Source organism: Cetorhinus maximus, chromosome 20, assembly GCF_964194155.1.
Source record: "Cetorhinus maximus chromosome 20, sCetMax3.hap1.1, whole genome shotgun sequence".
NCBI classification, from domain to species: domain Eukaryota; kingdom Metazoa; phylum Chordata; class Chondrichthyes; order Lamniformes; family Cetorhinidae; genus Cetorhinus; species Cetorhinus maximus.
This window is the reverse complement of record NC_135898.1, coordinates 49709900-49722711: the sequence shown is the minus strand read 5'-3', so window position 1 is coordinate 49722711 and position 12812 is coordinate 49709900. Positions and strand designations below refer to the sequence as shown.

At 39.7% G+C, this 12812-nt stretch overlaps 1 protein-coding gene across 1 annotated transcript in view; it reads right to left on the bottom strand.

The window, feature by feature from the left end:
* Positions 1-12812, bottom strand: part of pdzd8 (PDZ domain containing 8) — a 205203-nt gene that overhangs the window by 131699 nt on the left and 60692 nt on the right. The window contains exon 2 of the mRNA XM_078564649.1: positions 1054-1176. Within this exon, the coding sequence (XP_078420775.1) occupies positions 1054-1176 (123 nt within the window). The remainder of the gene's footprint in view (positions 1-1053; positions 1177-12812) is intronic.

The following is a 12812-nucleotide window of genomic DNA, read 5'->3' as shown; positions in this document are numbered from 1 at the left end:
TTTCCATTATTTTTAAATGTATTTCCTTCCATTGTTTTGTCTCTACCTTTTAGCCTATTTCGATTCCCACCCACCCCATCCCAACAAGGGCTATCTGTCCCTTGCTCGTCCTGCTTTCCACCCTTAATGTCACCATTGGCACATTTCTTAGCTAATATCACCACCGTTAACACCTTTGTCCTTTTGTCTATGACATCTTTTGGCAATCTCCATCTATCACTGGCCCTCTATCCAGCTCTACCTGTCCCACCCCCCTTTAAACCAACTTATATTTCACCTCTTTTCTATTTTTCCTTAGTTCTTATGAACAGTCATTTGGACTCAAAACGCTAACTGTGTTCCTCTCTGCAGGTGCTGTCAGACCTGCTGAGTTTTTCCAGGTATTTTTGTTTTTGTTCTACTTTTGAACTGTAGTCACTTTTACAATATGGGAAAATGCTGCAATATGCAAATAGCAAGCTTCCGCAAATAGCAGTGGGATAAATGACCACTGAATGTGGAATAAATGTTGACCAGAGCTCCAAGAGAACTCCCCTGCTTTTCTTCAAATAGGGATATGTATTTTTTAACATCTAACTGGGAAAAGAATGGTACCTCCAAAAGTACGGCACTCCCGCGGTGCTGTATTGAAGCTTCAGCCTATATCATGAACTCAAATTTCTGGAATGGGACCTGAACCCAAGCCTTCCTAACTCAGTCGAGCAGCTACCAGTCAGCCAAGGTTCTTAGCTTAATTCACCCACATCTAGATCTCACACCCTGAGTTGAACAAAAATTAAAGGGAAAATGATTACGAAAAGTTGAAGACAAGTGAATGGAAATTCAAGAATGACAAAGAAAGCACCAAAAAACTAGGGAAAAATAAAAACAGGTGGACTGTTGAAAAATGTTGAAAACAGCAAGGAGAATTTAGAAAGGAAAGAAAATTTAAATGAAAAACAGGAACAGCAAAAACCACGTGATTACGTTTCCCATTCAAAGGACAAAGTGTTGATTAACATAATAGAATATATTTTCCCTTCTATCCAAGGAATGTCATGCTGGCCTACATACCTGCTGCACTCAACCACTGTGACTTTTAGGCGTCCTTCGATGATGCTCGAGTCTTGCATGTAAAGGTCACAATTTGCTGCATTTACCGTTGGAAGGACTTGGTACGGAAAGAATGGTTTGTACCTGAAAAGCAAAAGGAAAAAATAGCAATGTTTTTCTTTTGAAAACATTTTTATTTTGTTTTAATATTGTTCATCTTTAATTATAAAGCAGTCGTTACAGTTAAACCTTCATTAACACCCAGTTAATGAAACTGCAATCTTAATGTGCACAGATGAGCAATACCATGAGGTATCACTCCTGTTTTGCAAAAGAATACCTACCACATACTATAAGATAGGGAATATGCCCAGAGATTGACGTAATTGCTGCTTTCCCCACTTTGCTACATCTAACTATAAATTTTTGGATAACAACTGAAATGCCTTATATTTGAGTCCGTCCCATGCTGCTCATTAATTGAGAATTTTCCTTCTGACATAACAGGAAGCACATGACTACTAGCATAATAGTGATGTTTCTTCATCGTATTTTCACAAATGGTCGATACAGAATTTATCCAATAAGTAGCTAAATATTACAGGTCAGGAAAGTTTCAGGTTCAGTCCCCAACAGATCACAAACACCTACAGGGGTGCTGCAATGAACCTTATTGCCCCGGATTAGTCACAACAAGAGTAGAAATAGCCAGAGTGTCAGTGACCCCGCTGGAAGAAAACATCTGTGGTAGTTGGCATTTACAAGTTCAAGCGCGGCTGTGATGTCTTCTCCAATAGATCCAATAGTTTTTGAAACATATTCTTTGCTGCACAATTCAAAATTGATACTATTAAGCATACAAATATTCACATACAATACTACTATGCTCTGTGACTGAGGAAAATGCAACTGCAATAGCCAGAATACATGCCAAACTACACAACAAAATAGTGCTTTTATTTTCACAATGACAAGAGAAAGTGTTGTCCACCGACAGTCAGACCTGCATTATTGTTACTGTATTCGTTCTGTATTGGCAGTGACTGTAGATCCTAGGTTTCACCATTGTATGCGCTTCAGACATTTGAGCAAATATAATTGAATTCTAACACAATATATTTATATTATTTTACCAAGAATATTTATGGTCAGATGAACATTTAAACTAATAAAAAGTGGCACTTCAATTTAATCACTCATGCCGCAGTTCAATTTAAATTGAAAAAGCTACACAAAGGCTTTGGTTAAAGTGTGAGAAATGATAGCCATACTACGCTAACAAGATTCAATTTGTTGAGAAATGAAAATCTAAATAAAGGAATGAAGCCTCCTCTTCTGTTACTCTGGATCAGTAATTCTGTACATGCTCGAATGGTGAAGAATATGAAGTTATTTCATACTCACGAATCTCCTGTAGCTTTGCTCACAATGAGTCAGATGATGATAAGGCTCCTGTTCTTCTAAAGCTAGACATCATGTGTATAGATATAGCATGTGTCCTTCTAAGGGCAATGATATAAAGTAAGCATGACCACGCCAAGCAGTGTTAAACTGATGCTTAGTGAGGACACTTTGCAGATTATGACTTTCAGGCTCCTGGTCATAAGCACCTGTTATTACATTTGGCTAACCTCTTACTTGGAACAGTGGCTTGCACCTGTGACAAATGTGACATCTGGTGCGTGGCAGACATACTCTAGGTACAACACATGAGCAGACCTCCAATGGAATTGGTTATAATGTGATTGCTTTATTTAGTCAGAAGTTAAAGATGATTTGACTTGTATCAATAAAGTGCAGAGGGTGTTTCTGAGTGCATCCCAATGATTGGTTTGCTTTATACCTATATAAAGTGTGACACACAGATTTGCATATATGACACCTGAAGGGGCAGATCAATTTAGTACTGAGAGAGAAATTTCTTCACTCAAAAGGTTGTGAATCCAAGGAATTTTCTACCCCAGAGGGCTGTGGGTGCTCCATTGTTGAATATATTTAAGGTTTAGATAGACAGGTTTTGGACCTCTTAGGGAATCAAAGAATATGGGAAGAGAAGCAGGCAGGAGAGTGGAGTTATGGTCGATGATCAGCCATGATCGTAGTGAATGGCAAAGCAGGCTCAAAGGGCCATATATTTTACTCCTGCTCCTATTTCTTCTGATTTTTTTTCTTATGTAACAGGTACTGACAATTACCCAAACACACAGTGAAGCTTGAGAATCTTGGGCTAAGTCAAAACAGAAAGCAATGTCAGAATGAATATTCGTATTATGCCCCTCGTCGGCAATGTTCCATCTATGAGAGATGATGGACATGCAACAAATAATCCATTTAGGTGCTTCTTCACTTGATGCATCTTTGCTGACGGCTGTGAAGGCCAATCCTTGAGAGGCAGGTTTTACCACAAGTGCTGCACACAAAGCTGCCAAGTGACATTGTGGATTGCTGTTTTCGGTATTGGTGCCTGCTGCCAAACCACTGGTCAACATGTGGTGCATGCCAGCCCACAGGAGATGTCACAGTTTCCCTCTTTTGCCAGCTAGTGACTCCCAGGTGCGATAGTCAATGTTTAGAATCTTCATGTCAAGCTTGCAGAAATAGTTGGGCTCCCCGCTGATTTTAGTACCAACACACTTAGGAGCTCTGAGAGGACTGCCACATTTATGACTTTGTCCTGCTAGAATATACCTATGATGCGCCACAGACAGCGAAGATGAAAATTGTTGATCTTCTTTTCCTGGTAGCTTTAAGTCACCCATGTTTCTCAGCCTAACAACAAAGTGCTGAGAACTCAGGCCTTATAAACCATCAGCTTCATTCTAAGGGTCAGCTTGGTGCTATTGCATGCACATTTCACAAGTCAGCCGAAGGTGGTAACTGCTTTCCCTATGTGCATATTGACCTCTGCATCAAGGGACATATTGTCTGTCTCCATGGACTTAAAGGTAGCAGAATTTGCTAACTACTTCCAGTTATTTTGTGCGATCAGGGGAAGAGGTGCAAGACCTTGTTCTCCCTGACCAGTTTTCTTGACACTTGTGAGGGAGAAGTTGTTACAGGCATCAACATATTATACCATATCAGCACCTATAGTCACCACTGTGAAAGATACAACAATCCCTGAATTTCGAAGATTCTGTTATTATTATTTAATGGGTTAAAATGTAGTATATAGTAGAACAGGTACAATCGAAAATGTTCTCCAGCTGCACATAAATATAGTCTGGTTCCCAAATGTTATGAATCTTCAAGACAGGAGCAACAAGGCAACCTGTAACTTTGGCTCTAGCACAACGGTTCCAAGTTTGGGTTTGAATAGTTGGCATGTCTGCAATGGAATTCTACCCTCCCATCCAACATGATTTTATGTGCAAGTCAAATATTCCAGTTACTGTAATCACCTTTCCTAATCACACAATTCCTCTAGTAGATGGAATGATCACTTGCAGACGAGATCAAAAAGAAATGCATACCCATCTGCAAATTTTTGCACTGATTTAATGCGTTTTACCTTTTGGACTGGCCCATTATAGCAGTTTATGTTAAATCACAACTTCAGGACAAGGAGACATGGGTAACTCAATAAAAGGAAACAGGACAGACATTAATGCAAAAGCATCCAATACCTGGAATGGTCTTGCAGTAAAGGTAGTGGCGACAACAATTCCAGGAAGAAATTCATGAGTCCTAGAATTCTGAAGATATAGCTACCAATGGTGCAGCAAAGAGAGGGGCGAGTCACAAAAGGTCAGAGTCAGAGGAACAGAAAGTTTAGGGAGAGGATGTTGAGCTGGAGGGGATTATGGGGATAGAAGGGGGAAAACCATGGAGGGATTTAAAACCAAGGATGAATGCTAAATTGGAGGTGCTGGGGGGTCAGAAGCCAGTGTGGGTCATCAAGGACAGGGGTAATATGTGAACTTTCCTCTTGTAGGATAAGATATGGCAGCAGAGTATTGGATGAGATGAGGCTGGAAGATGGGAGGCCAGCAGAATATTATAATAGTGAAATATGACTGTGACAAAAAGCATGCATGAAGGCTTATATAGCTAATGCACTGAAGCAGGAGCAGTCTTGGTAATGCAGTGTATGTTCATTGGAGGCTCAGCTTTAGATCCAGTGGGATGACAGGAGACAATGCACAAGCAGGCGGATGGAATCACTAGGAAGGATACACAGCTTGTGATGGGTGTTGAAGAACATGGCTCGACTTTTCCCAATGCTTAACTGGTGGACATTGTGGCCCATGCACGACTGCATATCAGACAAGCACCCTGGCAACAGAGGCAATATTGACAATGGAGAGGTAGAACTGGGTGCTGTAAGTGCATAAGTGGAAGCAGAGCCAACATCCAAGAATTATGAAGGATAGCACTTAAATGAAGAAGAGGTGGACTCCAGGGGTAATGGTGCCAGGTGGGAAAGAAGTTATGGTGATGACTGGACAGCACCTACTCTTAACAATCTTTTCTCTTTTCAATTTGAAAACACCCAATCTCTGTAGTTCTACCTCATAACTTATCCCTCTGATACTGAAGATCAGCTTTAACCTCTCCCTCCTGCATGTGAGGGTCTAGTTTTCTAGCAACCAGAACTGGATACAGTATTCAAGATGTGGTCTGACCAGAGAACTATACAGTTTGATCTTCCTCTAACTTGTATTCTACTGTTTGTCTAATTACTTCAACATCAGCTTTAATGGCAGCACTGAATTGGTTTGACATGTTTAGTGTCATCCTTAGCTACCTCAACTGATCACTATTAATGGAGTCTGTATGTCATCTATTTTTTCCTTCCTCAAGTTTATCACCTTAAACTTCATTACATTAAGTTCCATCTGCCAATGCTCTGACCACTTTACTTATTTTGTACAACTCAATCTAACAACTTCCGAGCTTTTTCTTCCAATTCCAGCTCTCCTTCTAGTTTGGCATCATCTTTAAATGTTACCACTTTGCACTGAGTTTATGAATCTAGGTCATATATGTAAATTAGGAAAGGTAGTTGTCCCAACATTGAGCAATAAAGTAACACAGCCACCTGCACGAAGTAGTGTTCCATGTATTTAAAAACAACTAATTTATGTAGTGCCTGTAATGTAAGAAAACACCCCAAGTTTCCTCATTCATTTACATCAGTGACTGGAATGGTTTAAAATATATAATTATAATAAGAATTGTCTTGAAAGTACATACAATATCAGCAAATGGATATCACAGAAATTGAGGACGAACAAGGCCAGCTAGCCCCTTCAATGTTTCTATTAGCAGTATTGGACATTTTGGCTCTGATTATGGTAATTCTGTTATTTCAAATTTAACAATAAAACAACATAAAAATGTGCAAATGAGGATGGTCAATGAGCATCTGTGCTTGGGAAGTTACTCAAGGTCTACTGCTCTCATTGGCCATTGAAGGGGTGGGGTAAATAGGAGACTGTGCAAATCAATACATGAGCATGTATAATGTTTTTGTGTTCTACACAATAACCAATTGATTATGATTTCTTTAGCACTCTAAAAGAGAATTTAAAAATAATTACCTGATACACATCAGAAGTAAATACTTGCATAGGAAACCTCAAAGTGTTACCTTATCACTTAAGATATTTATTTGTCTTGCCAAGAAATCACAAACTTAAAAAGGTGATTCGTGTGAAAGGTCATTAATCTGATGAAAATAAACTAGTTGCTGCCATTTTGTTAACGAGAGGTCCACATTTATTTTGTTTCACTTCCACAAGCAGTTTAAAAGCACACTCTTACAGTCCTATTAAAAATACCTTAACATATATAGCATAGAACTTGTATCCCACTACAGGCTTATGTAGTTCAAGGAACTGATGTACCTTTGTGACAAGGAATTACATGTAGGCAGCACACTGCTTCATCCATGGTGACTGGCACACCCATTCATTTTTCTAGGTGACACTAACTGATTCACACCTGGGCCAGGCGAGTCCATATTCATTAAAGTCAGGTTCCCTTTCACATTAAAGACTATACCAGCTCCCAGGTTGTCTTTTCTATGTCTAAAAAGTAATTTGTACCTCTTGTACATTTACTCAGCTCAAGTCATTGTTGAACCAGGATTCAACGATGCGTTTGATATCATAGTGAGGGAGACCAAAGCTAGGGGTCATAATTATAAGATATTCACTGATAAGTTCACGAAGGAATTCAGGAGAACCCTCTTTGCCCAAAGCGTGGTTGTAATGTAGAGCTCAGTGCCACAGGGAATAGTTGAGGTGAAAGCATAGATGTGTTTAAGAGGAAGCTGGATAAACACATGAGGGAGAAAGGAATTGAAAGCTATGCTGATAGAGATAGATGAGGGATGCGAGTAGGGTCATGCAAAATATTAACAATGTTAAGACCGTAGGTGCTGAATGGCCTACTTCTATGCAGTACATGCTATGTCATTTTATGTAATCCTATTAGAAAAGCTGCTTTCTATATGTGCATGAGGAAGTTTTGCTGTGTAAAAACTGCTACAAATTTAAGGACAGCTCGCCAGTTAAATTGCAAGAGTTTGCTCTCACAAAGACAGATCTTAAATTGTTAAAATATCTTGAAATCAAGGATTAGTCTGAAGCGTGTAGCCATGGAAATATATATTCAACAAGGTTCAGTGGCTATTTTCATAACCAAGTGAAAGTGGCTATTTTCAAAGATCTGCAGTTCCCACCTAATGTCTGGGGTAAATTGCAAATTGTCTTATAACTGGAAGTCTGAAGTGTGACTGGTTGATAAGCTGGTTTAGGTTTCTGGATAGTCACAAACGATCTGAAACCCAATCCTTTTGTTGGGGAGCCAGGGTGGCAGAAGTGGGGGGGGCATGAGGGAAGTGTGGAGGGAGAGAACAAAAAAATCATCTAGGAAAATCTGGGGAAAATCTATTCTTTTATTCCTGCAATATTACCTCCATTGCTTAATAAAATATTTAACTTCAAACAAACTGTGAAAACTCTACTAAAGGAAACATAAAAGCATAAAAGATGATCAGCAACAATTCCTCATTCTGGCCACTTCTCAGTGATCCCTGCTGAAAATAGTGACACGTGTCAGCACAGAATCACGCTCAGTTATAAATCGGCTGCTGTTGCATAATCAGCCTATACAAAGTAACGCAGGTTAAACAAGAATGACAAGGTACCAGAAGCCAGTTGCTTCATTGGAACTGTCCCCCCAATATTAGTCAGTGCCTTTAGGAAAGAAGAAGTGAACTCATAGTCAATAAGTCACCTTGGGGAATTCCACAAGAGAACCAACACCAGGCTGCACTTAATGTTTAGGAACATCATTGGAAGCCAGTAAACATCCCCTTCCACTTAGCTACCCTACCTGCACCCCAGGATAATCATCATTGGCTCTGGGAGCGATAAAAACATGAATGGCAAGTTTCAGCTACTGGCGATCACTGCAATCTTATGACTAGCTCGAGTATTAGCAGTTGGAAGCCCTTTTACAGGCATGAAAGATGGTTTGTGTTTCAAAACTTGGGTGATGATTTTATTAGCATCTGTATTCAGAACTAGGTCGTGGAATGCCTTCTAGTTTCTATGAACCTTGTGGAAGGTAGCTCAACCTGGTCTATCGGAAGTATCTTGCTGTCAGGCAGAGCTCTGTAGGCTTACAGGCTGATGCCAGGGCTCATCGTTATAATCCTGTAGCCATGGAAACACAGGCTGGCCTCATTTGCAACTCTTATGCTCAGATTTAGGGAATCACAGAGCATTTTTAGCTGCAACTGAGCGATTTGCATAATATCCTGGCTAATCCTGATTTAAACTTGATGGAATATCCTCAATTTCTATATATTAAACACGGACTAAAATTAGTCCCCTGGAATCTCCCTCATCACAGAATCACAGTGCAGTAGAGGCCCTTCGGCCCACTGAGTCTGCACCGACACATGAGAAACACCTGACCTTCCTACCTAATCCCATTTACCAACACTTGGCCCATAGCCTTGAATGTTATAACGTGCTAAGTGCTCATCCAGGAACTTTTCAAAAGATGTGAGGCAACCCGCCTCCACCACCCTCCCAGGCAGTGCATTCCAGAGCGTCACAACCCTCTGGGTAAAAAAGCTTTTCCTCACATCCCCCCTAAACAGCTGTTCCCTATCCACCCTGTCCATGCCCCTCATAATATTGTACACCTCGATCATGTCGCCCCTCAGTCTTCTCTGCTCCAACGAAAACAACCCAAGTCTATCCAACCTCTCTTCATAATTTTGGACATACATAGACTATATTTCACAGTCTGCTCCCACAGCTTCTGTATAGCTCTTTCCAAGTTAACTATTCAAGCTGACTGTTTCCTGCCACAAGGCTCTATGAGGACCACTGTAGACTTTTTCCACTAGCTGCAAGATCGAGCAAATCTTTCAGCTGCTTTTCCCTCATGATATCCAAATTGAACTGCCTGCCTTTAACAGCAAACACACACAGATAAATCAAACAAAAGAACCTTCTAACCAAGGCTCCATCCTGAATCATTATTTCTATGGCAACATGGCACGCCTTGGGATGATTCAAACAGAAATGCAAACAAATTATTTTACCTTCAACACAACTCTCTGATTCTGCAACCCATATGAATAATTTATATTCCCGATGGGATTTTATAACTCCTCCAGGTTCCCTGGCTCCATTATAAACTTAGAGGTGCCTCATAGGTTGCTCAGGTTATTTTTACTATCAACTCTGACAATGTGTATGATAAACATAGGTTAGCTTTTAACGATAATTAACTCCAAGTGTGTCTGAATTGCATTTACTTCAGGGCTGCTTTTCAGTTTCTCAATCAGATGCCCCTTTTTAAACAATTAAAATTTTAATTCTTAAAACTAAAAGTTATGTTCTAAAATATATGAATTATGAACTAGATATTCGCAACAATTACAACAGTGATTATATTTCAAAAGGGCTTCATTGACCGTGAAGCTCTCTGGAACGTTCTGGAATCACGAAAGGTGCTGTATAAATGCAAGTCATTCTTTCCTTTCTAAAAAAAACTTTTGGCCATTCAGTAGCAATGTCGGGTTCAGTGAATTAAATCTGGCACTGAGCTATAAAAATTAGAAAGGTTCCAGATTTGCTACTATGGAAGCAAGTAAATATTTACTGATCTGAACAGCTAAAAACAGTTGTTCACTGGAGGGGGAACACATCTGATAATTATTTGCTTTACTTTTTAGCAATGAGGGATTTTAGGTTGAAAATGAATGCCTCCTTCAATGAGAAAGGAGCAAAGAAAATCTTAAGCAATCTGCTTGAGTCTAGTTGTTGCCCATCAATAATTCATTTCTCTTAAGAGCTGTCTTTATCCAGAAGGGTGGAAGGTCTCCTTGCTGATAATTTTGCCAAATAAGTAAAGATGAAATAGAAAAGAATGTTTCACATAAGCACTGGCTATTCCCAAAGAATTAACAAGAGGAAGAATTGTACCTCTTGGTTATTTCTGCTGTCCTGACTAGTCCGCAAACTGGACATACCTCCCAATGATGCAGAACGGGGAACTGACCAGTGAAGAAGCGTAGAGCTCAGCTCTGCGGAGTCAACCACAATGGCAGATCAGTGTAAATATGCAAGACCCAAATGGCTGATTCTGTAATTGTCGCCGTCAGTACAATGAATTATGGAAATTTAAAATTCATATGGTCAACCACTCAATTGGCTGGTATAAATGGTTATGGAATCCAGCAGCAGAAATCAATCTGGGCAGATTACTACAGATGGACTGGCTCAATGGCACAGAGGTGAATGCGGAAGGCTCAAGAAATACGTAGACACTCCACACGGGTTAGTAAGCCTTCTGTCACAGGAAGCAAGGTGTTTCAACGGTAGTATGGTACACCACACTTAGATTAGGTGGACTGGGCAGGGCTCCATGGCAGTGGTGAATGTACCTATCTGCGCTCAGGCAGAGTTGATGGACAATGATTCACTTTGACACAGCACCATTAATATAAAAGAACACCCCAAGTTGCTCTTCAGGCGCATTATGAAACAAAATTTGATACTGAGCCACATAAGGAGATATTAGAACAGATCACAAAAAGTTTGGTCAAAAAGATAGGTTTTTAGGAACACCTTAAAGGAGGAGAGGTAGTGAGGTGGAGGGCTTTAGGGAGGGCATTCCAGGGAATGGGCCGAGGTAGCTGAAGGCATGGTCACCAATGGTGGAGGAATTAAAATTGGGGATTCACAAGAGGCCGCAATTGGACAAGGGCAGAGATTCTGGAGGGTTATAAGGCTGGAGGAGATCACAGAGATGGGAAAGGGAGTGGCCCTGGAGTGATTTGAAAACCATCTCCAAGGTGGAGCTCTTACCATTGTTTACTAGAGATTAGCTCCACAGAACAAGTTAGAATGTAGAAACTTTGTAACCAAAAAAGTTTCCATACTTTTAACAGGATCTTCAATATTATGGAGTGATGGGACAAGGTCGATAAAAGCAGATTGTTTCTGGTGTCTGAGTGGTCTGGAACAAGTGGACATAGATATAATATGAAATGCAAGAGATATGGGACATTGAGCAGGAGAATTCCTTTCTAAATAAACAGACAATTGTGAAGCTGTGGAATGCACAGAGCCCACATCAACATGTAACTTATACGTTAACTAAGTGTTGCAGGAAAGAGGAAGAGAGAGATATGAGAACAAAGGTGGTGCATGGCATTAAGACTACTGACCATGAGGGACATAAACATCAATACAGATTGGTTGAATCAGATGATCTATTTGTGTGTTGTCATTTCTACATAATTGTATTTAAGTCACGAAGATTTTTAAAGGTAGAGGATGATGCTCATAATATATTTTCATTATATACTCACATCAGCAGGCAGTGGGCTATTTCTTCTATTGTATCAATTACTCTAAGGACATAACTTCTTGATATAGGATGTTATTGTTATAAAGTCATAATACGAAACTCAAAAGCTGACATTGATTCTTAAATTTTATATCTGTTAAATGGAATATTATACTGTTGTAGTTTATAGCAATAACACTGAGCACATTCCTGTTTTACAACGCACAAGAACACAACTCCAGTAATCCTGCCTAGGATCACGGAGCATTCAGGTCAAATGTAAATAAGGCAGCACTAGCATTCTGTTTATTTTTTTTTAAATCCAGAAGAATTCTTTTGGTTGAAAACTGTTTTATATGAATAAAATTGAGGTGGAACAAATACTTATTAGCATTTATAAATTGAAAGTGATTAAACAGGACAAAAACTCTGCTGATGAAAGAAATCCACTTTGATGCAGCCATTAATTGCCAAACATAATGTTTGTGGCTGCAGCTTCACCATAATTAATGTTGTGTCAACTGCATCATTTCTATCAGTGTAGGAGGATTTCCCTACATCACACTTTCCTTTATTCGGGGCTGCAACTTACATTATCATTCAAAAGGAGCAGGTGTCAGTGTCCCAAGTCACTTTCAGATACAGACCAATCATAGATAGTCCCACCTTGCACCTTGATATGGTTTCAAAGGTGTCCCGGCTGAGCAAAATTCACCATCATTGATATCACCTGAAATTCTACCAGCAGTTATGTCACCAGGGAGCTTTTCTAATATCTGGGCCAACATTTTTCTCCTCAAGCAATATGGCCAAGGACAGATTAACTAGTTACTCGTCTCCTTTTACTGTGTACACTTGCTCACTTAACAAAATATTTTGTTACACATGAAGCACTCCAGGATGTTTCACATGTGATAACCTGTTATATCAATGCAAATTCTTTCTCTAATTTACCC